General features: G+C 41.7%; 2 protein-coding genes across 8 annotated transcripts in view; one reads left to right on the top strand and one right to left on the bottom strand.

Annotated features, from left to right (window-relative positions):
- Nucleotides 1-7553, top strand: part of APPL1 (adaptor protein, phosphotyrosine interacting with PH domain and leucine zipper 1) — a 55185-nt gene extending 47632 nt beyond the window's left edge. For all 7 annotated transcript variants that reach the window (XM_005288348.4, XM_065550980.1, XM_042849791.2 and 4 more), the window contains one exon: nt 77-7553. In XM_005288348.4, the coding sequence (XP_005288405.2) occupies nt 77-226 (150 nt within the window). In that variant the 3' untranslated portion in view covers nt 227-7553. The remainder of the gene's footprint in view (nt 1-76) is intronic.
- On the bottom strand, nt 5044-27562 carry ASB14 (ankyrin repeat and SOCS box containing 14). Its single transcript, XM_065550983.1, has 7 exons — nt 27334-27562; nt 27080-27238; nt 24891-25136; nt 21886-22057; nt 17156-17699; nt 10459-10612; nt 5044-9039 (listed from the first exon to the last, which is right to left on the bottom strand). Exons 1-7 carry the CDS (start codon nt 27437-27439, stop codon nt 8861-8863), a joined length of 1560 nt encoding a protein of 519 aa, XP_065407055.1. The 5' UTR covers nt 27440-27562; the 3' UTR covers nt 5044-8860.
- Nucleotides 27563-27999: the final 437 nt, after the last annotated feature.

Raw genomic sequence — 27999 nt, 5'->3', positions numbered from 1 at the left:
GGAATTTGTTTTCACTGTGGAAAGTTCTGAAGTGAATATTTTCCCCCCTTCTCTTCCTCCCTGCCTCCCATATTAGGACTTGGAAGAGCAGAGCCGATTGATAGCTGCTTCCAGTAGACCCATTCAGAGCAGTGGAGAGGGACAATTTGTAGTCCTTAGCAGTAGCCAGTCAGAAGACAGTGATTTGGGAGAAGATGGGAAGAAGAAAAGGGAGTCCGAAGCATGAGGCTACTGATCTTGTTAAAACTGGAATCTTTGGACGTATCTGTGGTGAAATGGCACAAATTACGCAAGAAGACAAAATAGAGGTGGAGGATATGCTTATTATATAGAAGACTTAACAATATGCTGACCAGATTATACTTTGTTGTTTTTTCTTTTAAACATTCATTAACTAACTTTGCCTTTTAATGTAAATATGTACCTTCTTCCATGTGTCATAAAGAAGCATGGTGACATTGCCATGTTTGCTACAGAATTACATTTTCCAGACTTCTCTTAATTATGGAAACTTTTTTACAGCTGACTGTTTTGAAGCAAAAATTAATCTTCTGATTGGGCTTCAACAGTACACTGAAATATTGTTCTTTAAATTGCTGTACACAGAACATTTTGTGAGGAACAAAAGTGGGCTTTGAACTGACACAATGCTAAGCTGTATCTAATTACTGTTGCCGAGAATTGTTTCTGGGTTTATAAAAAAAATTAATCCTCAGTAACACCAGATAAATGTGCAATAATTTTAGATTGATGAGCGAGAGATTTTAATATTTGTTTTATGTTGAATTGGATGGTACTGTGTCCATTTTCTTTTTAATATAACTTAGGACACTTTCTTGGATGGTAAAAAAGATTTTACTCCATTTAACCTAGATAAGAATTAGAAAGATGTATTTGCATCTTGGTGCATGGGGAATTGTGTTATAAACTCTTTTACTTTCGGGGGGTATAAACACTGTATTCTCATTTTGAAGTGAATGTACTACATTCTCAGTTCTCTGTCATGGAACTGTAGTTAACTGTCCTGTACTTGGGGTTTACTTTATAATAAAAAGTATGTTAACATTGTGAAAATGTTGGATTGAACCAGCTGTTTGAAGATCTGCTAAATACCCACATATCTTAGAACCAGTTCACAAAATTTACTAGAAAGAGTTTGGAGCGGGAAGGTGTTTTTGGGTCATTGCATGTAAATGTATTTTGCAAAAAATATTTAATAGCAATAGGGTGCAAGCATACAAATCCTACTTTCTACCTAAACTGCGTGAAGCATTTTTCAAAGGTGTCTGCTTACAGCTCTTAAGTCTGATCTCCATACTACTGCATGATGTACATAACTTATTTTGTACTATATCAAAAGTTCTTTGACCTTATCATCCTGAATAGGAAACCAGTTAATGTAAGAGAATTTATTTATTTTTGCAACGATTACTGTATATAGTGAAGTCCAATGAACAGAAGATGCAGTTATGTGTCAGGGAAAATCTAGTGTAGTACAGTAATGAGAGGAAATGTACTAAACATGAAAATACAGTTGTATCTCTGGGTCAGTTTCCACTTACGTATATTTTCCTGTTTATATAAGGTTTTCTACATGTTCTAAATGTCATTTCTTATTCATTATACAATTTACTGTCTACAGCCATTCCCATGAATAGCTATCCTCCAATCTAGAAGACTGCCCATTTATTCTTGCCAACTTGAAGATCCGAAGGCAGATTTTTCTCCCTGTTCCTGATCCTAGGCTGGATGGCACCAGGAGTTTTGGACTTTCTATCTCCGCAATTTGCTCTGGCTGCTTACATTTCTGGCTAACTTTGCTCACTTATATTTTTTTCACCAGCATCCCCTTCTTGGAGACCAGGTGACAGCCTACTTCATGCTTATTGCATCTCATAATCTGCCGCCTCTACCTGCTTAAAATCCAAGTAAAAATTTCCAAAAACCCACGGGAAGAATATGAAATCATGTTTTTTCAGTTTCTAGTTTATTAAGTGATCTAGTTATGTCCCTGTGCAGGATTGCTTAGTGGATTGGCCAATTAAGTGCAACAGCCACCACACTTCATGTGGGAGACAGTATCAACTTGAAGTTTTCTTGATATTCAATTTAAAATTTTCCTTAAGCTTTATTGCATTATTCTTATTGAAGGGATATTTCAGAGAATTGGGATTGTTTGCTCCCATTGGTTGTTGGGACTTTCATACCAATCAGTGTGCATATCTGAACACTACATAGAATTAGTATAGCTTGTTAGAGGGCTATTCTGACAGTATCCTTTTGCTGGGGTAGTTAATTTCCACCTGACTGACATGGTATTGTAGGGGAGATGCACAAATTGTGTTCAGAAGGCTGTGTTCTAACCTAGATAAATATCTTTGAATTACAGATTGACCTTCTTTTAGTTTAGATGTTGTCTAAAGCTAGAGACAAATTATTTGCCAAAAAGGAACTGTTGTTGGACTCCCATCTATTTGAAGATTTTGTAATACAGGATTCCCATTAACTGACTGCACTAATCCTTAAACTTGGCTGCAACCTGGAAAATGGCCACAACTTACCAGTTTGGCCAGGATAGGGTTCCTATCAGTCTTTAGATAACAAACTAGATGACAAATAGCATTGAATTGTTATCTCGATTCTCAAAATTGTAGCGCAAACATCCAGTCACAGCAGGAAGCAAAACAAATAATACAAATTTAGATCCTACAGAATGACTATAATAGATCTCAGGTACCTTACCTGTTGTAATTGTCAATGAACTGAGATGGCGCCCTGGGCCTAGGAAGAAATATACATCATATTCTTTATATCCTTTTTGGAAGCCTACAGACATCAAATGCATCCACATTAGGTCAAGGCAGCAGCAGCACCTGGAAAATATGCTGTACCAGGGAATGTGGGACCCAGCCTAGAGGAGACTAGGGAGGAGGCCCAGGCCCCCAAACCCTTCTGTCCACTCATAAGCATGCCATGTTTACAGGACAGGAGAGAGAGCCTGGTGTGATGCCAGCAAGTAGCAGGCAGAATAGGGTGGGTCTTGCTCCATTCAAGGGTTTTGAATTGTCCCAACTCCCAGCAACTTTAAATTGTGAGTCAGCAGGATAGATGATCTCCCAGAGGGGCCATTGAAAGCCTTGGAAATTTGCCATTTAATTTTTGATTATCAGCACTACCTAAATAGTTTAATTTATTCTCAACCTTTCTGTAAGTTAAACAAGTCACTTCAGTCATGATAGTCAACGCCTAATCTTTTTCTACATATTTCACAGAAACCATTTTAGGGGAATGTTTTAAGAGTTTCAAAAAACATTTTGGGATTATTTTTTTTTCTTATCCTTTGGCTTTTAAGCCAGCTGGTTTAGTTATCCTGAGTCTAGCTGTCCATGGCTCACAGGGAGTCATAGATATTTAGACTATTTACTTTCTTGTTAAAGTACCCTAGCATAAATATTAGACTTACTTAAGCCTGGAAAGGCTCTACACGGAATAAGAGGGAAGAGGGGTGTAGGTATGTGGAATTTATTATGGTATGTAGGTCTTTAAAATGTGACCTGATATTATTGCATCTCTTCCATTTGTTTCTTAGTTTCTGCATCAATGTCATGATAGATAGTTGTTTGAGCCTGATAGTTGAGGGGCGAGAAGCATCTTTTTTCTAGCATCTTAGCATGACTCGGCTACTAAAAAGAAGCTGAAAACCCATTTCTTGATGTTGGAAGTACCTTAAGAAAGGACTTGAATAAAGTGGGTGATCCCCAGGAAACGGGAGGTATTTGAAGTGACTGAAAAGAGAGGTCTTTAGACTTGGTAAAACAGTTTAATTGCCTACAGGGGATTAAAAACAGATGTAAGGCGATCCAGGGAGAGCATTGAAGGAAGTGGAGGCAGCATGAGGAGAGTGCATGCTCAAGGAGATTAGGGGGCTAAAGTGAAGAGATGGAGATGAGGCTAGTAGTGAGAGAGGTCAGGCATACTTAGTTTGCAGTGCTTGAGAGATGGGGGTGCCTGGATCTGTGACCCAGAACTACTTCAAAGCTGAGAGGGGTTTGCCAGAGTTACCCCTGATAGAACCACCCATGCTTCATGTATATGGGGTCATGTACTGGTAATTTTTTACAAGACCCTGTATTTCCTGCCTTTCCCTTCATGCATGTCTCCCTTGGCCTCATAGCAACTGGGAGCGATCGTTTTTCCCTCTGAATTATGAATTCTCATGGCGCTGGGCCACGGGAGGGCACTGGTCTCATTTAAGGTGTATCTACACAGCAAAAGCTATGCATGGGGCTAGCCTACTTGATTTAGTTTGAATCTAGCTACTGAGAGTACAGTAGCAGGTAAAACAGCGTGGCATGCGTGAGCAAGCAGAATATATACAGAAGGTCTGTGCTGGGCTCGTACTACTTGCACTGAACCCTGCATTGTGCTGTCTTCATTACTACGGTTATCCACACTATTGGGATTCGAGCTAGTTCAGGTAGACTAGCCTGTGCACAGCTTTGGCTGTGTAGAGGTACCCCTGCTCTGGCAGTGAGTAAGCAGGTAGGGCTAGTGAGCCTACTGCCATAGTCTGGAAGGGATCTAAAGTCACTGCTAAGGGAGATGGAAGGATGAAGAACAAGGCCAATTACTAGTAGACAGTGGTTGAAGGATAGATCAGCCCTGTGGTATAAAGCAGATTAATAAGGTACCATCCCGCTCTCATGAAGGGTAGTATTACCTTCCAGCTTTATTGTTACATAGCCTATGTCAAAGTAGCTGTCTGGCCGTGTGGAGTGGATTTTACCCAGCAGAACATGTGTGAATGTGTGTTAGTTTCCAAATGTAATTGCTCCTTTCAAACAGTGGTTTCAGGTTAGCTTCTGGGAGCTGTAGGAGGTGATTTTTTTCCATATGTAACAGATTTTGGAACCAAATTTTGTGTAAAATTTGCAAGTCAATCATTGGGGGAAAAGTGGTTTTGCCAAGATTTTTGTAAATTTTTAATAAATGACAATGATTGAGTGGCATGCAGAGACTCTAAGTAATACTTCTTTAAAAAACATAAGCTCCATGTTCTTAAGTTAGCCAATTTGGCATGGCTTTTCCTACCGTTAATGTTTGGCTATGGTTGGTAGATTGCTATCAAAGTGAATGTTGAAATATTGATTAGAAACTCTTCATTCAGTTTTCACTTCTATTTAAATACTTTGCCCTCCCATCTTTCTGCTACTGGGTAAATTATATTCTCTATAGCACCTGAAGTCATGGTCTTACAACAGTATGTTTGGCCTTTTAAACGCTCAGTTACCTAGAAATAAGAGTTTAAAATGCCATTTAACACACATGTATTGTGGCAATACCATTGGTTAGAATTAATCATCTTTTTTATTGCTAAATTGTATCCTCATAGTTGTCACCACTTAACTTAAAAAATAAGTGGTTAGCATGCTTGTTGCATGATGTAGACTTAAATTTTATTCAGGTGAATATCCAGTTTTATTCATCTAAATGCTGATGTTCACATGTTTCAGGGTAACCTAGGTATTGTTACATACATTCTTTATGTATGTAAGGATGGGCGTTTATGGCTATGTAATGCATTGTGTTATGCTGTGTGTATATCCCCCTCATAGCCAGGAAAAGTTTTTCTTTTGACACTGCCATTCTAATCAAGTTTAAAAGGTCCATGGTGGTGTCCCCTCAGGAACTGAATGCAGTCAATTAAGAAACGCATTTGCATATGTAGTGTATTACATTATTTCTGGGGTCTGGAAGAGAAAATCAGATGAAACATTGTCAGTAATCATGATGCTGGCATTGACTCCATGTTTTAACAATAGGAATTAGCAGATTTTTTTCTCTTCTGAAATCTAGTCAATTGTGCTCAATTACGTGAGTGTAAATTCAGAGTAATTCTAGAGATAATTAGTCTTCAGTGGATTTATTCTGGATATAGGCCCTATGTGTATGTTTATTTTTATAAATTAGAATTGACAATTGCACTGGGTTTAAGAAGAAGGTAGGGTTGTTTAATTAGTGATTAATAATCTCTAAACAAAATGTCTATCCTAACCTGCAGGTAGTCTGTTTTTCACTTTTGCGTAATTTGAAGAATTGCAGATAGGTTTAAGGGGTTGTTTGTTTTGTTTTGTTTTAATGACTCTGCATCTCACAATACACACTATATTCCAACACCCCCTCCTCCACCACCACCGCAGAAAAAAAACGTGAAGCATTTGTTATAAGTGAGAATAATAAATCTGTAATGTTTCTTTAATCACAACTTCTACAAGTTAATTCCTTTATAATTCACACACAAACAAAGACAGTCATTGTCTGCATCTTACTCAGCTTTTTTGAGAGAGAACTTTTTCATGTATTGAGTGAATTCAGGAAAGACACATTGTCCATTGTAATAATTGACCCTTCTTACTTCGTCTTTCCTCCCTTGCTCTCTGTCACAGAAACTCTCTTGTTTACTAGAACCCCCAAAGTTTCTTTACAGGCAATAAGGTAATTTTCTTGTGCTTACAGTGATGTATAATTTGGCATGAAAATATTGTCACTATGCCATTGTGCCTGCATTGGTGTTCCATAATGTTTATATGCAAACCTAGGATTTTGTAAAATATAGTCAGGTGATTTTATAATGTACTGGATTGGTCCTGTTCTAGTGATGTATAAGTAATTTTTCAATGTTTTTAAGAGTCTTATAAAAATGTTCCCTGAATATTTGTATTAAAGCAATCATCATCCCAAATGGTTATGCCTAGTATCAATTTGATAATTGGTTTAAACTCAGAAATATAGATATTAAATATATTAGCCAGGGCTTCAGTTAATTTGAGTTCACTAATAAAAAGTTCAAAGTTGGCTTTAATTCAAATAAAGATTATTGTACAGACTTACTTTAAAAAAAAATCTAGTCTTTTTTCTAATGCTTGCTTCCAAAAAAAATTAGCACATTACTAATATGATTTTGTTCTTTTTCCACTAAATATACAGTTTCAGAAATAGCTAAAGCCCTATGTTGTCAAAATGTATTTTGATTCTGTCAGTAATTCAGGAATGTTACCCAGATATATTCAGTGAAACACTTTATTGTATTTAATAAAAACAAAACGGAGGGGAGTTATTCTGATTTATTTTTGGAACTATCGAAGACTGAACAGAAAAGGAAAACATTCTTGTTACATTAATTGGCTGTTTTAATGCACATCTTGTTTGTTTTTTCACATGCATGCATCGCACTTTCTAAAGAACTGCGGTTATGTTAATGAACAGAATTGATGGGTACAGAAGTTTTACCAGCACAACCTGATAGTGTCAGACCCATTAATACAGCTACTAATGCATATTTCCCACCTGCTTATTAGTTTTGTTCAGTACTTGAGTAGACACCCTGTAAGAAGCTATGAGTCATAAGATACTAGTCCAATCTGTATTTTATAAAGTTTATAGATTTTTCTGAGGGGGAAATGGACTTTTGAATTATGTGATACAAATGCATGTATAAATAAAAATCTATACTTACCTGATTATGAAAAAATAAATACTATTAATGCCTGTCACGTTTATTGAACTGCTCATTTTTATATATCTATTTGTTTCTTCTGCAGTATTTTGCACACTTGACTGTTCCTAGCTTTGAGAAATGTAAGGGTTTATAAATGTTTAGCTATGTACTGCACTGTATTGTAGTGTAAATTCATAATTAATACATAAGTATATCCAAAGCATTATTCAGTGCATAGTGGCATTGCCTTTTCCTCCCATACAGCAGTGACTGATCTTACGACAGTATCCAATAATGTGCCCTTTTGAAATATTCAAGTCCCATTAGAGAAAGGGTCTCCATTTTATCACCCACCGGGCCTAATCATAATTCACATTTTACATCTTCCAAGTTCTGCATTAACATTGCATCGGATGGTATTCAAATGCCACACATGCAAAATTCAACTAATACTCTCTAAACTCGTCCCCAAAATAGGGCAATAGGTGAGAAATTGAGGGAGCTGGTCCAAAATATACTCCAAATATCTGTGGACATCCTTATAACTTTTAAGAGGAAAAAATAAGATTGCTCTAGGTCATATTATATGTAGACCAGCGCTTAATTACTATGGTGACAGGACATTTAAATACCAAGAATGAGATGTGGAACTACTCTATCTAACAGGAAAGTAGATGTCTAATAAAAAAACAAACGGTGAATGTTTCACTACATACTGGCGCTCTGTTTATAACAAGAATTCTACGGCCTTTAACCCCATTTCACTGCTCAAAATTGGGGACTGGCTAATTGGATGAAATAACAAACCGTAATAAGTCAAAACCTTGTCAAACAACTTCATCTTCCTCCCAGCTCTTCTTGGGTGGGAGCAGGGGGAAAGCCTCTCCCTGATTCTAGTCAGAAACTGCAATACCCCAATGTAGGTTGTTAGGACAGTACTTTGGTTCAACAGAAGCAGGATGTAGAAGTATAGCAAGAGTTGCAGCCCAAAGAAGTTTGGAGAAGAATTTGAACTCCTGGTTACAATCTGACCCACATATCTTGAAGGACACTTCCCATTCCATATGTTGTTTGAAAATGCTGACCTTATGCTAGATAACTTAAAAATATTATTGCCATTACCTGGATTTGCTTCTGTTAAGTTCTGGACGCTTTTTCTGCTATGAGGGCTACATGTTGGGCTTCCAATACTTTTTCTGTACTCTACTTTTTTTATTTTTATCCAGAAAAATTTTCACCAAAGTGACTTGTTGGTTTTTAGAAGCTGAAATCCCAGTAGAGAAAAAGAATTGCATACAATACAGTCTTTGTCCACTTGCATACTCTCTCCAAAATATAGGCCTATGATTCTATGCAGTTGGGTTAGTGGGTTCCTATCCAGTTTCCTTGGCCATAAAGATCATATTCTTTGTACAGTATATATTCTTTCAAACGATTGGGCAGTGGAAGGAAGGTCATGAAGACAGGACAACGCAGACGCAAATGACCCATGGATTTCCGAATCTTCAGACGACAAAGATGTTTCAATGAACGTGGATTTGCTTAAAAAAAAAAAGAGAGAGAGAGAGAGACTTTGTCTGTTACCAATCAAACAAGAAACAACTTCACTTTTGCATAATAGCCCCAAGCAACATTTGAGAAACTTTGGTCCGGATTTTGATTTCCTAACACTTGTATGTTAATTCTGAACACACTCATTGAAATCACAGGTGCTTCCTAGAAGGAAGCAGCTACCCAACATGTGTGAGGGTATCAGGATCTGGCCTTTTGTAAGGGTACGTCTACACTACCCGCTGGATAGCGATCGATCTATTGGGGATCGATTTATCGCGTGTAGTGTAGACACGATAAATCGATCCCCAATCGCTCTCCCGTTGACTGCTGAACTCCAGCTCGGCGAGAGGCAGAAGCAGAGTCGACGGGGGAGCCGCGGCAATCGACCCCGTGCTGTGAGGACGCGAGGTAAGTTGAACTAAGATACGTCAACTTTAGCTACGCTATTCTCGTAGCTGAAGTTGTGTATCTTAGGTCGATCCCCCCTCCCCCCACCCCCGGTGTAGACCAGGCCTAAGTGATCACCAAATACATCATAGTAACATTTGAAAGTGTAATGAACTGAGGCAGCCTACTTTTTGTGAATCTAAGCTTGAAACACAACTGAAGTTTGAAGAAAAAGTTTGGCAGAGGGCAATTTAGGCCTAAAGCATAAAGGGGTTGGCTGTTGCCTCATTAACGCACAGAAGTGGGATAATAATAAAAAGACTACAACGAGTGGTTAGGGTGTTTTAACTTTTCCCTGTTACACAGCCGTCATCCTTGCCCCTTTATTTTTTTAACTGCACTTGCAGTTACTAGGGGGGAAAATGACAGGGCCAGACGAGCTAACAGCTCTGTGACTAGAGTAAAATAATCTAATTGGAAAGAAACAGCCAATATATATATATTATATAAAGACCTGAGTTTATTGCAGCAGCAATAGTGCAGGAAAAAGCTTTTAGTCCTAAGCAACATAAACAAAACGAAGTATAAGTATATATTTCTGTGGACTCAATGTGCATGCATTTAATTAAGTTATAGTAAGTATATCCTACTGCTGCTTTGTAACTTGGGAACTTCTGAACCACCCAAAATGGTACAGATTTGACTTCTGAACCACCCAAAATGGTACAGATTTGACTTAATAATATTTTTATCGCAAACACTTCCAAGGCCTGCCATATTTGGAAATTTTACTTCAGTCTGAATTTTAATTGATTTTTGTTACAAGGATGGGCAGGACAAGGCAATGCTGGCTCAGATTCTCCAAGGTAAGAAGGTGCCTAACTCCCATTGAATCAGGCACCTGATACCTTTGAGGATCGGGTCCAATGATGCCAAGATGATATAGCAAATAAGCGAGCCAAAAAGTGGCGTCATCTAGAGTTTTGAAATATCCAAAACTCTAAACATCTGACACTTACTCAAAATGGAATTGATTTCTGGCCATAGTGTCTGTTCCTTGAGAACCGCTTTCAGCTTACAGCAGATGCTAACATGATCAACATAATCTAGCATCACTCGCACTACTTTCCCAGCTACGTGCTTCAGCCATGCCAGTGTTATCACGTCACAGAACTAAGAGAGGAAAAAACAACATATTTAAGAGTATAGCATTCAACATTTCTGAGACTCGTTTCCCCTTTTCAAATTCCTTTGCAGGACATAAACAATTACATCCCCAGGGAAAAGCCAGGAGTGGGTGAGTGCTGTATCACAGAGGTTGGACTGGTTGTAATAAGCTTCACCTACGTCTTCAAACAGAATGTGAAAAACTGATGGCTAGTTGCTTTCAGTCTCAACTAGCTTAAAGCCATTGTGAAAGTTACATGGAAGTGAACATTCAACCAGCGGGTTTAAAATGTACACATCAGTGCATGTGTTTGTTATAATACAATAGGGAAAAGGGTTTAGAACCACATATGCACTTGTGGTAACTGCGAACCCACACTTGTAGGTGTGAGATGTTACATTTGTATTATACTGAAAATGTAAAGATGAGCTGTGAAGCAAGAAAAAATATTTTTGTTTTAGTCCTTTGCAATTCATAAAGATTGCCTCAAGTGTGTGTTTTTTTTTAACCTGAATATCAAAAACTGACAGTTCATGGTTTGTTCTCTTTGCTAGAGGCTTTCTTTGTCATGATTGTTGCAAGGCCTGAATTGTACTGTCACATAAAGCAGTTGTCTGTGCTGCAGGTCTTCCTCCATCCTAAATCATAACATGTTTGGACAGAGAAGGAGTTATTGGATGAGTGGCAGCTCAGGCTACAGCTTTGTGGCATTCCATTTCAAGTGATGATATGGTTTTTGCTAAAGTCTTCCAGCAAAGAAAGCCCTAATACTTCTAATATAAAACAAACTATAAATAAGCAGTAAAGGGCAAAAAGAAAACTTGTACCGTAACTAGAATTCTTCTAGCTGTATGGTCGCTATCTGTATTCCATCCTGGGTGTGCATGCGCTCCATATGCCTGAAACCAAAAGATTCTTGCCAGAAGTGTCTGTTGATCCATTCCTGTATCCCTCTCCTCTTTGTGCTCTGAAATGAGAGCATATGGAGTGGTGTGGACCGACTGCCTCTCCAGTTGCCTTTTTACTACAAACGGGCCTAACATAAGGCTCTACAGCAGAGGGGAAGATGGCCAGGTAGTGGAATACACATAAAGACTACACATCAAAAAACTGTGGGTAAATAACCTTTCTTTTTTCTCCAAGTGATAGTCCCGATGTGTATTCCACAGTGTACACAGTCCCTATGTGTATTCCACTGTGGGTGACTCACAAGCAGTATTCATTGAGGAGGAGGATGCAAGGACCCTTGCTTACCACCAATTGGAGGACTGCCCTGTTGAAGGATCCATCAGCTGTAACAGTTTGCATCATGGCATAATCAGCTCCTGAAGGCGTGAACAGAGTCTCACAGAACTGCAGGAGAGGGGCCTCTCACAGTGAAGTTAACAATACAGACAGGACACTAGTCGATTGGGCCATCACACCTTGTGGGGGAGAAATTGCAATTAACTTGTAACAAAGCAGTATGCAGGCCAAAATCCATTTGGAAAGTCTCTGAGAAGAGATTGCTTCCCCTCTCATACATTCCATAAAGGATATACACAGCCTAGGTCAGTGTTTTTCAAAGTTCAGGTCGCAACCCAGTACTGGGTCGTGGCATGTAAGGCCACCCAGCAACCCTAGCAGCTCTGATCAGCACCACCGACTGGGACACTAAGAGTGCCGTCAGCAGTGCTGCGCAGCTAAGGCAGGCTAGTGCCTACGGAAGCAGGCAGCAGCGGCTTCAGCTTCTAGGCAGGGGGCCACAGGGCTCCGCTTGCTGCTCTCCCTCACCCTCGAGCACCAGCTCTGCACTCCCATTGGCCAGGAACCAATGGTGGGGAGGCGATGTCTGCAGGCGAGAGCCGCATGGAGCCACTTGCACACCTCTGCCTAGGAGCTGAACCTGCTGCTGGCTGCTTCTGGGGTGCAGCGGAGTCCCCAGTGCCAGGACAGGTGGCAAACCTGTCTGCACCCCGGCTGGCGGCTGCGCTGCTGACCAGGAGCCACCGGAGGTAAGTCTGTGCCCCAATCCCCTGCCCCAGCCCTGAGCCCCCTCCCACACCCTAAACCCCTCATCCCCAGCTCCATTGGGTCGCGGGCATCAACGATTTTCTTCAACTGGGTCCCCCCCCCCCAAAAGTTTGAAAACCACTGGCCTAGGTGATTTCCTAAAGGATTTAGTCCTTTGCAGGTAGAATGCCAAAGCTTGATGGACGTCCAGAGAATCAAGTTTTTCATCCTCACTGGTGGCATCTGGCTAGGGGACGAAAACGAGCAAGTGAGCAATCTGCTTTAGATGAAATTCCGAGATTACTTTGGGGGTGAATTTTGGGCGTAATCTCAGGGAAACTTTGTCCCTATGGTAGATTGCGTAAGGCAGATCAGCCATAAGGGCCCCCCATTTATCCTCTTTTCTAGATGAGGCGATGGCAACCAGAAAGGCAACCTTCATTGATAGGTGGACTAAGGAGCATGAAGGTAAGTGTTCAAACAGAGCCTTTGTTAATGCTGATAGGGCTACCATATCGAGGTAGTTTCATTCTTGGAAGACAGATTCTGACAACCTTTTAGAACGCCTACTGTAACAGGATGGGTGAAAGGTGCGCTGACATCTGCTAAGTGCACCTGCAGGGAGTGAAGATATAATCCTGAAGTTTTTAAGGAGAGAAGGTAGTCCAAAATGGCAGGGATTATCATCCTGATAACTCTCTGGGGTTATCAGGCGGCATTGGCACCAGATGGAAAATATTTCCCACTTTGCTGTGTAACACTTCCCTGTGGAATCCTAAGGATGGATTGTACTGCCTCCAAACATGCGTTTTCTAGGTTTGTCATCCATTCAAATACCAGGCTGTTAGGTGGATGGATGCTGGCTTGAGATGTTTGAGCTTGTCTCTGTCCTGGGTCAACAGGTCCAGGAAGACTTGGATACAGATGGGCATGCTGGCATCTGGAGAATGCTGGCATCTGGAGAATGCTGGCAAGCCAGAATTGTCTTGGCCATTTGGGAGAAAGCAATACCACCAATGCTCCCTCTTACTTGATATTCCTCAGAATTCAAGGTAAGAAGGGAATGGGTGGGAAGGTGTATGTCAGTGGGCCCAAACATTGAACTAGAAATGCGTCCCCTCTGGAGCAGTAGGTCAGACATTTCCTGTTTTTCTCAGATGCAAAGAGGTTCCAAGATAAGGAACCCCACTGCTGAAATATGTTCTGTACTACCAACTCATGTAGCTCCCATTCATGATACCTAGAGAAGTGCCTGCTGAGACTGTCTGCTAACATGCTGTATACCCCTGGGAGGTGCACTGCTGAGAGGGTGAGCTGGTGGCAGATACACCTGTTCTACAGATTGACTATTTCTATGCAAAGAGCAGTGGACCTTGCTCCCCCTTGTTGATGTAGTACTCTGTTGTCAGGTGTGACTTGGATATGCAAAGTCTGAATGAAGGGTAGGAAATAGTGGCAGGCCTCATGAACTGACTGTAACCATGAGGTAGGTATGCTTTAGCACTGATAAAGTTCAGGGTCGCCCCAATAAAGTCTATAGTCTGTGAGGTGGAAATTAAAATGGATGTTTCTATTTTTACTTGAAGCCCCAATTAGCATAGGAGACTGAGGGGAGATGTGGTTGCCATCTGTACCACTTGATGAGAGTAATCAATCATTGAGGTAGGGGAACACTGATGAGACCTGGTGGTAGAGGCGGGCTGCCACTACCAATAGCCTCTTTGCGAATACCCTTGGCACTGTTGTGAGGCTAAAGGGGAGCAGCACTCTGTATTGGTAGTGGTCCGGGCCCATGGTGAATCTCAGGATCTCCTGTGTACAGGGCGATGTCTATGTAGAAATATGCATCTTTTGAATCAAGATGTGTAAATTAAATCAAGCCAATTGCCCTTGTTCAGTGAGGGAACTACGGAGGCAGCTTAAATATCCTGAACCTCATGCGACAGATGAAAATGTTCAACTGTTTGATATCCAGAATGGGTCTCAAGCCTCCTCTCTTCTTGGGAATGATTTTGAATAAAACTGGTTCTTTGATTTTGAATAAAACTGAGAGGAACTGGTTCTATGGGCCTTATTATGTCCCAGTTTGCAGATCGTACTGGTAAGTGGCTCTCTGTTTCATGCACGCCCTGGACCAATGGTGTAGGGATTTCCCTTGTCAGGATCGGTTCCAACAGAATCAGGGATTCTGGGTCCACCATGTAGATCCACTGCCCCTGAGCACACTGCTATCTATCCTCTGACGCAGGAGAGTGGACGGGGCTTCTTTCTTTCCATGGCACCAGTGGTATCAGTCTCACTGCAGTCTTTGGTTCTGGCAATTCCTTTTCATGGTGCATCAGTAGCGTCAGTGTATGAAGCGTCCACTGTTGTTTTTCCCTAGTCAGTACCAGGGATGGTCCTGCTCCTACAGTTAGCATCTGTTTTGGGGTGTTTTTGCCCTTCAGAGCCAGGGGAATGGTACTGTGCTTCTTGTGAGCTCCTCAGATTTCCATACTGAGGCACAGAATCTCCCCCAACTTGGAGGGTGTCAGAGAAGAGGCCTTCATATTTCTCAGCAAGTATTTACTTCACTCTTTGGAAGAGTCCTTTAATTTACTCCTATCAGTCCTGAAGCTGGAGACCACCATACTTGGAAGGCACTTCTTGGTTCCTCTGCCCAAAGTACAGGGGGGGTCTGATAGGCCAGGATCAGACTGGGGCCTCATAGCATGATCCATTAGGAATCTTCAAAGTCTATATTCATGAGCTTGACAGGTTTGGCTATGAAAGGATCAGCAAACGCTGTACTTCAAAGGGATGTGGGCTTCCCTGAGGCACTAGAGACACTTGAGGTAGTCATCACAGACTGGAAAGGCCTGAGGGCAAGATGCACAGTTTTTGAATCTTGGGGTCCTGGGCATACTATGGAGGAAGGAGTGGTTTGAATAGGGAGAGGACCCCCTAAGCCCTGAACGGGTAAGGGCTTGTCTACACAGAGACACTCAGGAAAGATCACCTGAATTAACTAAAGGTGTGAATTACAAATGGACTAAATTGCATTAAACCCCTATATAGACACTCCCATTGAAAATTCAAGTGGTCTTAATTCGTTTTAGCTTAATTCACTTCCAAAGTGAATATGGGACTTGTTTACATGAACAATTTGTTCATGACAAACGGGGGTTTGAATCTACCCTGCACTAGTTTGCTGCAGACTAAGAGTATGTCTTCACTACCAACGTTAAAGCGCTGCCGCAGGACTGCTTTAATGTGGCTGTGTAGTTGCTCTCCCAGCGCTGCAAAAAAACCACCCGCCCAAGGGGAGTAGCTACCAGCGCTGGGAATGCGACTCCCAGCGCTGGTGCACTTTCTACTCTGTCACTTTACAGCACTGAAACTTGCATTGTTCAGGGGTGTGTTTTTTCACACCCCTGAGCGAGAAAGTTCCAGCACTGTAAAGTGGCAGTGTAGACAAGGCCTAACTGTTCATGTGGACCTTGCTGATATGCATTAACAGTCCGCCAGTTCACTTTAATCTAGGCCTCTTTGAAATGGACTAGATTAAAGCAAGCTAGCAAACTGTTAATGAGCATCAGCAGAGTCTGCAGCAGGGTAGTATGGGGTAGATTCACACCTCAGTTTGCCACAAACTAAATGTTCATTTTCGAAAAACCCAAAGCTAAAATGAAATAAGGCCCCTTTAATTCTGAGTGAGAATCTCCACACGGGTTTAGTGCAGTTTAATTAACCCACTTTTAATTCATACCTTTAGTTCATTCAGATTAACTTTTGAAGTGTCCTCATGTAGAGAAGCCCTAAAACTACACTAAGTATAAAAACTATGTATCTAATACCTATTTGCAGATCATTACAAATAGAAGCAGAAGAGTGCTGACTAATGCTATATAGCTAGCAAAGGAGTTCTGCCTCAGGCCATGGGCTGCAAGAATCAACTGGAAAGGCAGTTCATCCGCACCACCCCCTTATGCCTTTCGTTTGGAGCATGAGAAGAAGGGTGCAGGCACAGACAACACTGCTAGCAAGAATCTTCTGTTCTCAGGCACCTGGAGCTTGTGCACAGCCCCAGTGGAATATACACAGAGACCATCACTCAAAGAAGCATATATTTTCTTTGCAATTCATGTTTAAAATAGACTTTTCTGCATACATTTGTTTTTAATCTGCATATTGGATCATGGTGTAAACTATATTCTTGTCTGCTCTATACTGTCAGTTCCTGGATAAAAGCTGTTTTTATGGTAGCCAGACCGGCATTCACTTATACAGTTCACATAATTCACATTGTCTGGAATTTGATCCTTGAAACTATTTTATTGTTATAATTTGTTATCATAAACAAGGCTTCACATTCAAATTTACCACCACAACTTGTCTTCATAACTCTGTCTACTACTTCCTTTATACCTAAATTCTGTATAGTACTTTAATCCCAAACATGCTATATTAGCAAACTATATTTCATTATAATACATCAACAACAAATACATTTATTTAATTTCTAGAAAAATAGTGGCCGCAAAACAGTGACATAAAATTTCTAGGGAAGTACTTACCATGTTGTCTTTGATAACAGAAGGAGTCCATCCTTCAAAGGCATATGGGGAACGAATGTTGTCTCCATGCTGACAATCAAAGCAGCGGTACACATCATACCCATAATTCAGCAACATTCTTAACATGATTTCATCTTTTAGAGAATACTGCAGAGCTGAGGGGAAATGCGTCGTATTCACTCTGCAGAAGTAATTTACATTGGCCCCATGCTGAAGCAGTAGATTGATTAGCTCGTAGTTGCCCATTCTCAAGGCTAGCTGGAGGCACTTAATGGGGTCTTGATTTGGCAGGGCTCCAGCATCCAGAAGCAGCTGAGTTGAGCAAATATCCCCATTTGAGACAGCAAAATATAAAGCTGATTTCCTCTGATCATCGTAGCCTTTGCAAACCCTCTCATGCAACATGAAATTGGCATCGAACCCAGATTTGAGGAGAAACTCAAGGCACTGAGGATGTGCTCCTGCTGCTGCTGAATGAACTGGACTTATCCCACTCTCCTTAATGGCAGCATAATCAGTAACTGCAGCTAGCTGCTTTAAAGCGCTGGAGAAAGAAAAAAGAAGGAACATATATCTATATATTCTCTAGTACCAACCTTTGAACGTCTCTGTTACATGCATCTTAGCTGGGTTACAGAATTGTGTTCTGCTTTGCTTACAGTGTTGTTCATTTACTACCAAATGAGTAGCCTGGCATACTACACATCTGCACTGGCCTTAACTTCTGACAATTACATGATAACCAGCTATCAATCCTACAGATTTCCAAACTACTGGACTAAGCATCAAATATTATGTCTTTCCCTTTTGTCTTTCAGGAACATTCCATTTCCCATTTTTTAGCTAATGGAATAACATCATGACTCCTTAGAGAAGACCTTCCCCATCCCATCAGTTTGGAGAAGTCTGTAGAGAGCACTCACACTTCTGTAACCTACAGAAAGTGGGAGAGCCCCTATTTTGTTGACCACAATGCAGTGTTACTAGTAGCTAAAAGCTGTGGTCTGGGACCTAAGACATCACGTTCTGTTCCTGACTTGGGCACTGAATAGTTGTATGACTGAAAGCAACCCAACACTTCCAGTGCCTCTGTTTCCCAATCTGTAAAATGAAGGTGATCCTTATTCCACAGGCATGTCTGACAGTTTAATGTCTTTAAAGCACCAAGTGCAATTGTTTTTATATCTGGTCCTGCTCTCTGCAGGTACATCAGGAGAGGATGTGGAACAGCTCTGGCCTAAGTCACCTGACCATCCAGTTAGAGCACAATAAAGGAAAGTTATGTACCTTATAGCTACTGGAGTTATTTGAGATGTGGGTATTTGCTGTAGGTGTACATGCATTCCATGCACCCAGGACCAGAAGTCCCTCAATAGCAGTGTCCACTGGTCCATGCCTGCACCTGCTCATGCTGCAAGCCGAGGGGGTAAGAGACAGTAGGGTCCAACCACCTCTCCAGTTCCTACTCTACCATGAGTCATCCAAAGCAGAGGGGAAGGAGTGTGAGTTGTGAATATCCATAGGGAGCACACATCTCGAACTCCAGTTACTACGAGGTAAGTACCCCTCCTTTCTTCTACGAGTGCTGGTCCCTATGGGTAGTCACTCTAGGAGACTCCCAAGCAATAACTGTTGAGGAGGTCGGTGCAAGGAAGAACTCTTGCCACAGATCACAGGATTGCTGGACTGAAGGAAGCATCCTCAGCTGAGGCTTGAATATCAACACTGACAGGTCTGGCCATTACACTAGGAAGGCATCTCTTCTGGAGCAGCACCCGTGAGCATCCTGAGAGCAATAAGCTGGGGACTTTGGTTTCCTGAGCTGCACAGAGGTCACAAGATGGGAATCCCTAGTGGTTAAAAATCCATTGGATCACTGACCATTAGAGCTCCCACTCACATCTTTGTGACAATTCCTGCTTAGGCTGTCTGCTAATCCCTAAATTCATAATTCCTGCCAGGTGCATGGCAGAAAGGGAGGTTTGATGCTAGGTAGACCAGTTCCAGAGCTGCAGAGTGATATGGATCTTGCTCCCCCCTTTTGTTTATATATTAAACCGTGGTCGTGTTGCCTGACCTGAGCTGGATATGAGTAGAATGGATGAAGTGCAGGAACTGCTTGCACACTCTGTGGAATGCTCAAAGCTTGAGAAGGGTAATGTCGTGTGGCCTCTTGTGGAGTCTAGAGCCCTGAGCTATACATTCATTCAAGTTTGCTCCCCAGCCTAAAAGGGATGCATCTATCATGATTAAGGCTACAATTTTGTCATGGACATTTTTAGTAAATGTAATGGACAGGTCATGGGTAATTAACAAAAGTTTACAGAAGCCATGACCTGTCCATGAGTTTTACTAAAAATGTCCATGACAAAACGGGGAGGAAAGAAGGTTGAGCTGCCCCGTGGCTGGGAGCTGGGAGGAACCCCAACCTGTGGCGGCCACCCGGGGACTGGGAAGGTCTGGGGGATTCCCCCCAAGTGGGGGAGTTGTGGGGGACCCACCCGCCAGTGGGGACTGGGGATCTCCAGGGGATTCCCTTGCTGGCAGCAGTAGCTGAGGAGCTGCCAGGGATCCCCCACTGCCCACGGGGATTGCGGAGCTGCGGGGGACCCCCACCAGTCCAGGCGGCAGGGGTCCCCTGCAGCTCCCGGCTACCCCGGGAGGTGGGGGTACCCTGCAGCTCCCAGCCGCCAGGGCTGAGATCATGGAGATCACAGAAGTCACGGATTCTGTGACTTCTGCGACCTCCGTGACCAAATCATAGCCTTAATCATGATTACCTTTATGGGTGGGAGTAAAGGAACCACCATACAAACATTGTCACTCTTTTCCTAGTAGGTGAGAGATGCTCAGACAGTGAGAGGAAATCTGATTCTTTTGTCAAAGGAGTCCTTGTTTGGAACATAGACCCTTGTAGCCAAGTCTGGAGACGGCATAGGTGGAAACCGGCAAAGGGAGTCACATAGATGGATGCCATCATTGTCCTAGGAGGACCAAGTAGGATTGGACCATCATCTGATGACTGAGGCAAAGTTGGATACCGAGGTCTCTAATCATGAGGAATCTGGCCTATGGTAAGTAGGCTCTGGCTGCATGGAAGTCTAGCACTGCTCCAATAACTGTTTAAGCGGACTTTCGTGCGTTTACTTGAAGTTCTCAGGAGTGGCATAGGTCGAGCAGGGCAGAATTTCTACTTGCATCTCCTTATATGGCCATTCCTTGAGGAGCCCATCATTTACACAGGTGAATATATGGTGGTGTTGCCAGCCTTGGTACGCTACCACTACTGTCATGACCTTTGTAAAAAATCCTTTATGCTGCTGAAAATCCAAAGGGGAACACATTGCACTGGATGTACTTCGAGCCTACCATGGGACACAGGGATCTCCGGTGCACCACGTAGATATCTATCTGGAAATAATACCCCTTTAAATCAAGAACCACAAACCAGTAGCCTTCATTCAGGGAGGGGATGATAGAAGCCAGGGTAATCACCCTGAATCTTGAGTGACAGATGAAGACATTCAATTGCCTGATGTCCAGAATGGGTCTGCAACCCGCCTTCTTTCTTGGGGTTAGGAAATACCTGGAGTAAATGCCCTTACCCTGGTGTTGAGGAGGTACCTAGGCGGATTAGGTAGTCCACTTCCTCCTGGAGAAGCTCTTATGAGAGAGGTCCCTGAAGAGGGACAGGAAGGGAGGTCTTGGAGAAGAGGTAGCCAGGAACTCAATGGTATAGCCTATTGAGATGTCTAAAACTAATTTCTCTGAAATTAGATGCTTCCACATCAAAAGGAAATGGGCTAGACAGTTACCAAAAGGGGGTAGAGAGTGGTTTTGCAAAGACTGGCTGACATCTCTCAATCATCCTTTCAAAATGACTTCTTGATAGATGGCTGGGTCTGGAGATGGGACAATGGTGGTGGAGCACTAGTATGAGCAGGGACAGAGTAGCAGATCTCACACTTCGACAGGAAGTAAGATTCCCCTAGGCAGTGTAGAGGTAACTCTCCTGCAGATTGCTAACTGGGAAGACAGGAGGCCAGAGAAGGCAAGGCTTGAAGCCTTGGACCTTGGGCATAAGTGCCCCGAACACTGGGGGAATAAAAATGGTGGGGGTGGGAACCTGACTCCACTAACTAACTACAACTTAAGAATCTACTAACTAACCAGTAAAACCTAATACAACTATTTACAATATTTACAGAGAATGGATTGATGAAGCTAGAAGGCTGTGGACATAAGAGGGCTCCGCTCCAGAGTGTGAGCAGTAGAAAAGGAACTGGAGTGGTGGTTGTTTCTGTGTCACCCCTTATGCCCTCAGTTCACAGCACAAGGTGGCACAGGTGCGGACCAAATGGACATTGAGATTGAAGAATTTCCAGTCATGGTGCATAGAGCACATGTGCACCCACAGTGACTACGTATAGGGACCAGCTCTCAAAGAACAATAACAATTTTTATGAAGGAAGCAGGAGGAGATGTAAGGGGTTAAATGTTCCCCCCAAAACAAAGCGAGTGCTGAGCCTATCTGGACTGGCCTGACACATTCAGGCACTGAAGACTCATGCTTATAAGGCAAAGGAAGACACCCCTCCCTCCCCCGCCCCCCACAAAAGCAGTGTATTTAACTGCCTTTTTTTGTATAAACTTTAAATGTACATATTTTGCAGAACCTATTCATCATTACTCATTCTTATTTTTCAAATATTTATTTCATTTCAACTCACAGAAAGTGTCCTCTGTATGCAGCTCTGTGGATAGGCAAGTGACCTGAGTGTTTTGGCACATTGGCATCAGCTCCATATTCTAGTAATAGAGAGAGTGAATCTGGATTTCCTCCTCCAACAGCTTCAAATAATATGGAAGCACAATCAGCTGCCTGTGAAAGGACATCAGCACCTAGGGGAAGAAGGAACAAGGGTTTTCATAGCAGTTGCTGTAAATATCCAGTAACAATTAGTATCTTTAACTCCCCAATTGCTACAGAACTGTGATTTCTACTCTTCATGAAACATAAATGTTAGAGCAATAGCCAGTGTTTTCGCTCACTGTAAATCCTTTGAGGTAGCATCCTTGACTTCCTGTGTGTTTGTACATTGCCTAGTGCAGTAAGGCCCCAATCTCTTTGGGCATTATTGTAATATAAATATTCATAATAATGAAACACCATAATTAGAAGATTGCATTGCGTGTTATTCTCTTACATGAGTAGTTGGTTTTTGGACTAAATACAGCACAATTAATTCAGCAGAGAACAAACATATGTAAGGGTAAATTAAAAATGTACAAAGCAACAGAACAGAGACCTGAAAAGGAGTGAGATACATTTCATTACAACAGAAAGACATGGAGACTATAAACTGAAAAAGGCTCACTTACCAAATATTATTTTTTGAATATATTGCCTCTGCCAGGGGGGATTGCCACTGCAATGGAAATATTGGGAAAGGGACTTATGTATGCTTCCCCTCCCCCTCTCTCTCCTCCTCCCCCACTGTATCTTGTAAAAGTGAGAGTGGGACCTGGCTCGCATGGGGATCGGGGGCAGTGGCAAGACCAAGATCCAGAGGAAGAGCTGGAGTGACTGTTGCAGTGCAGGAGATCAAGCCTGCTGCGGGGAGCTGGTAGGAACAGCTCTTCTCTCCTCGCCTTCCAGCCACTGCAGGTCCCAGCAGAGGCACCTAGCCCAGGGAAGGGACAGGGCCACATGTGCCAGGATGGGCTGGGAGACAGGGCACCAGCACATAGGCTGGGACAGAGAGGGTGTTCAGTGCACAGGGCATCAGGAAGTGCAAAGATGCCCTTCAGAGTTTGGACCTGATCCCTCAGCCCTCCACCCTCCTCACTGAGTCTCAGTAGCTCCCCTTGCTCCCCCTCATTTACAGAGAGCTTCTGCTGGCCTCTTCCCCCCACAAGTCCCATGCCTCTGCAGATCCACACTGATAGTATATGCCCTGTCACATGCTGATGGAATCCATTTCAAGGCAATTTGAGTGTGGGGGATTGCATGCATCCCCCTTTATTACAGATCGAAGGGGGATAAAATCCTCCACTCCAAAGTGTCTCACTCTCTTCCAGAGATGGCTTGTCTACATGAGTAAATACTATTTTATTTAAGCATGATTGGAAATGCTTTCATTAACTGACACAATGCTGACCACAACTTTGTGGTCGGTGTAGACCAGGGAATGGAGAACCGCGGCCAGTGGGAGCTGCGATCGGCCGAATCTGCGTACGCTGTAGGTAAACAAACCGGCCCGGCCCGCCAGCGGATTTTCCTGATGGGCCGCGTGCCAAAGGTTGCCAATCCCTGGTATATACAAACACAAGTCATATGTCAGTTAGTAATGGTTAAACCTCTATCGTAGTGGTTCAGTTTAAATACTACAACATGTTCTCAGGTAGACAAGGCCAGAGACAGGCTTTTACAGTGTAGATCTGCAGAAACAACATTATGAAGGAGAAACAAAAGTTACTGTCTTAACAACAAAATCTTGATGTTTAAAGTGACAAGGTGGGTGAGATAATATCTTTTATTGGACCAATTTCTGTTGGTGAGAGAGATAAGCTTTTGAGCTTACACAGAACTCTTCTTCAGGTCTGGGAAATGTAGTCAGAGTGCTACAGCTAAATACAAGATGGAACAGATTGTTTAGTATAAATATTGCCAGGGACCGTTCAAAGTGAAGTGGCCATTAACATGACATTTACATTTTTTTCATAGCAAAGTTAATGGCAATCAAGAGGAAAAGGAAATGCTATTATCTTCTCTTCCCCCATCTTCATTTTAATAGTGTCTAGGCCACAGTACGGGATGAAGTGTTAGCTGAAGACTGAAAACTCATAATGAACATGCTCTCTGTAACTGTAAACAAAGGCCAGGTAGATTTAGCCTACAGTTCTCTTTGGGAAGGAATATATTTAAAAAATTCCATTGTGTTGTGTTTATGCATTTATGTTGCTTGGTCACAAAGCTCCTTTAGTTGGAGGTATTCCTTTAGTAACAAATGTTATCTGTGCTATGTGTAAAAGGCATGTCATATGATGATTAGTTTAATAGTATTCTAACCACAAAACTTTTGAAAGACTTAAGGAATCTGGGTAGATATAATAATGATTTGAAAAGATAATGTAGTATGGATGTCTTAGAAAAATATTGAAATTTAGTAGTTTATGTAATGATACCAACAATTCTTAACTGCTGTGCTTGTCCTGTATTTTGTAAGAGTGAAGTTCTTCAGGTGATTAAAGATGTACTGTAGTGAGCAAACAAAAACGGGATACTGTGCAGAAAAAGTCATTCCTATGTGCTAACGTGCATACCCTTGAATATACAAAGTGACTGGTCTAATTCACTGTAAAACAGTCTACATAAAACCATCAATTTATATACTAGGTTGTATATATTAATACCTGTCCACTATGTTAGTAGTAAGAATGTCACAAGGCTTCCATTTCCACTCAAAACCTTATTTTGGTACGGTAATATTGTACTAACAGGGGAGCTAGCAATTCTACTTTGCCACCACACAGACAATTATTATGCCCTCAATGGGAGGGGGATTAATTTACTCACATTTTGAAATCATGAATTTTCTGCCAACACACATGACTATGCAATTTCAACCCCTTGTCTAGTCTAAAGAATAAGAACTTCGTAGGATTTTTCTGACAACCATCAGTTATTAAACCAACATAACAAACTGTTAAAAATTTTGATATAAATTCTCACCTTTTCGCAGTAAAATTTCCATAATTTCTGTATGCCCAATCTGTGCAGCCAGTGCTAGGGGCGTGAGCCCATATGCACTGCGGGGATCAGGATCTGCTCCAGAGCAAAGCAGAAGGTTCACGATATCTTTCCTGCCTAGTCTGGCTGCTTCATGTAAAGCTGTCCTCTTATTGACACACTGCAAGTTTACATTTGCTCCAAAACTTATCAGCAGGGACGCAATTTCATATAAATCATGTTTAATTGCTGTAAGATAATAGGTGAAACATCAGCTATTTAAAATATTATTTAACAATATTCTATACACTATTGTTTCTGTTGTGCAACTGCCCAGGAGAGCCTCTACTCTGCTTTCAGCTGTTCTATTTATACACAGAGATATCTAAGAAAGAGAATGAATAGATGGGGAATATTTCCCTCTCTCTCTGTGATCTTCTATACCATTAAAAAGCAGAGCACTGTCACACAGAAGAGAGAGATTAGTGTCCCACAGTTGCCTGCAGCACTTTTACCAAATGATGCATTATCTGATGTTACATTCTCCAAATACAACAGGTTAAACAGCGGAGAACATGTAACCCAGGTGGCTGAGAGGTGTACACCTTCTCAGCCAAGGATGCAACTGACTTTCTAGTGTAGTTGGCTTTGAAAGCAAGTTTCCCTGTCTATATGGCTTATCCACTTGGATTTGGATGTTACAGAATGTTTTTTCTTCACTTTTCTCGTTCCTTGGCCCTTGTGCAAGAAAACAACCACTCCAACAATGTGAATTTCTGAGCACACTTAAGAAATTAATAGCATCCTTCTAAGGTTCAGACAGCAGGGCATAGGTGCTGGCAGTAGGGGTTCTGGGGTTCGGCAGCACACCCTGGCTTGAAGTAGTTTCCATCATATACAGGGTTTACAGTTTGGTTCAATGGCTCTCGGATCACCACTATACAAACTGTTACAGCACCCCTGCAGCAGGGTCCTTGCTTGTTCATGGTAGCTAGGATTGAGTCAGAAGAAGGCAAGATGAATCCTTTTTGAGGGGAAGACCTGTCTTGTTCCACCTAGACCGCTGAACCCTTGCCATGTAGAGTGCCTTGGGAAGAGGAGGGTCATCTAGACCTCCTTGCTTTTGAGGGAGTCTTTGAGAAAGAAATTCTCAACTTTTTGTTTTCCCTTTTAAAAATTTTACCTCTCACTCTTTATGGGAGGTAAGAAGCAGTTGCAGGGTCTGCTTTGCATGTGAGAGCTTGGCAGCCCAGGCAATGCCCGGCATTGGAGAGCCTGCAGAACTTAGCTTTGTTGTGATTCTTCAAGGAACAGCTCATTGCACATTGGAGCAAGAGTCCCACAACATCCCATATGCTGGTGTGAACCTAGAAATTCCCATAGGACTTTGTAGCCTACTCCATTTTTTAAACTTTTTACTTAGCTGGCAAAGATATTGACTCTCCACCAACTGGAGACTGAAATAACTGAGCTCTAGTAGCCAACAAGTCCCAGGTTTGCAGAAAATCACCTGACATCACCAAATAGCCCTGATGCCGGAAGAGAGGAAGTATCTATTGTTCATCGTTAGAAGAAGTGAGGTGGTTAATCTCCAGAGTTATGAGATACTTTCAGACCTCCAAAGGGGTAAAAATCTTTCAAAAATAGATTCTCTCACAATACATTGATGCTTCATTTTCCAATCCTGGCCAGCCCCCAGAAGTGCAAAAGCAAGCACAAATGAGGGATTCTGAAAAAAAGTTAACTAAACTTTCTTTGAACTTGGGGAAAAAAAGGCATGGTTCAAGTTTTGAGGGAAAGATTGTGCAGATTCTTATTTTATCTGAACTGATTCACAATCCCTAATATGTCATTTAGTTATGGCTCATCTACACTACAATCATACCTGTCTGAGGAAACTTGTTTAATAGTATAGGCAGGTCCTCAACTGGATTTCTGGTCTTTTGTGGGTGTTAGTCCTTAGAATGGATTGGGCTTTAGTTAAAGCATTGATACCAACTGGAAAGAAAAGTAAATGACAAAGTGTTCCTCTGTCTTTCTCATGGCCAATGGAAATATATAAAATTCTGGAAACTGAAAGTTTTACAGACTTTACAGTCAACAACAAAAGATTTCAAGATACAAAACAAATTTTTCATGCAATGAAAGACATGAATAGAATTTCCCCCCACCATAAAAATTATTTGATTTACCTATAACTAAAGAAGAATCTCCTTCTTCATTCTTAACATTAGGATTGCAGCCACTGTGCAGGAGAAAGTGGACATTGTCTAAGAGACATTTATCTACTGCTACAAAGAGAGGAGTTTCGCCTTTCAGACTGGTCTGCTCCCACACAATGGGGTCTGAAGCTGAAAGATACCCAGGAAAACAGCACACGTTGGGAATGGAACTAATCATCAAAACGGACTTAGTAAAACATGGAGGAGCACAGAATGCTCTTTACCCTTCAGAGTTATTTCTAGGATGTTCTTGTTTAATTGTGCTGCAGCTTCATGCAAAGGAAGCCAGCCTCGCTGATCAGCTTCCTTAAAAGCTGAACTGTGCCTCATCAACTTCAGCAAGTCTGCTTCTTGGCCTGCAGAATCAGAATTATATCATACTACTTAGCAGAAAAGAGAAATGTCAACACAATTGAAATCTTTGACTCCACTTACATCAAGGAATATTTTGAGTAACACCAACCCCGTTACTACAGCCAGAACTGGCAACTTCGCTTCTTAAAACAATTTTCTATCGAAGGTTGATTTAAATGAATGTAGTGATAGTGATATCACTAATGATAGTGATTTATTGGGCTCATTTTCTCTCGAGGAATCCTCCAAAAGCATTTCAGAAGCTGCATATATCAGAATTATATGCTTATAATCAATGCTCAATTAGGCTTCCTATGCTACAATAATACAAATAGTAAATAAATAGTATAAAAATACAAATAATAAATAATTAGTATAAACATTTGAAATTCAGCTGCCTCTGAAATAGAACATGACAGCTACTGAACAGCTCAAAGGAACTCTACACAAGAGTTTGCAACATGAAGTTAATACTTGTCCCACTGAATCTATATATGAATTTTCAGCTCTGCAGAATAAAATTAAGCTAGAATTTG

This window comes from Chrysemys picta, chromosome 7, assembly GCF_011386835.1.
Source record: "Chrysemys picta bellii isolate R12L10 chromosome 7, ASM1138683v2, whole genome shotgun sequence".
Lineage (NCBI taxonomy): Eukaryota > Metazoa > Chordata > Testudines > Emydidae > Chrysemys > Chrysemys picta.
The sequence above is the reverse complement of the archived record's forward strand: the minus strand, read 5'-3'. Positions and strand labels throughout refer to the sequence as shown.

Coding starts and splice junctions, on each gene's coding strand:
- ASB14 (XM_065550983.1), bottom strand. CDS start 27,439: ATGAGGCACAGTTCAGCTTTTAAGGAAGCTGATCAGCGAGGCTGGCTT. Junction 25,137..27,079: donor AGATTCTTCTTTAGTTATAG/GTAAATCAAATA, acceptor ATTATCTTACAG/CAATTAAACATGATTTATAT. Junction 9,040..10,458: donor AGAAATCAATTCCATTTTGA/GTAAGTGTCAGA, acceptor TTTTTTTTTAAG/CAAATCCACGTTCATTGAAA.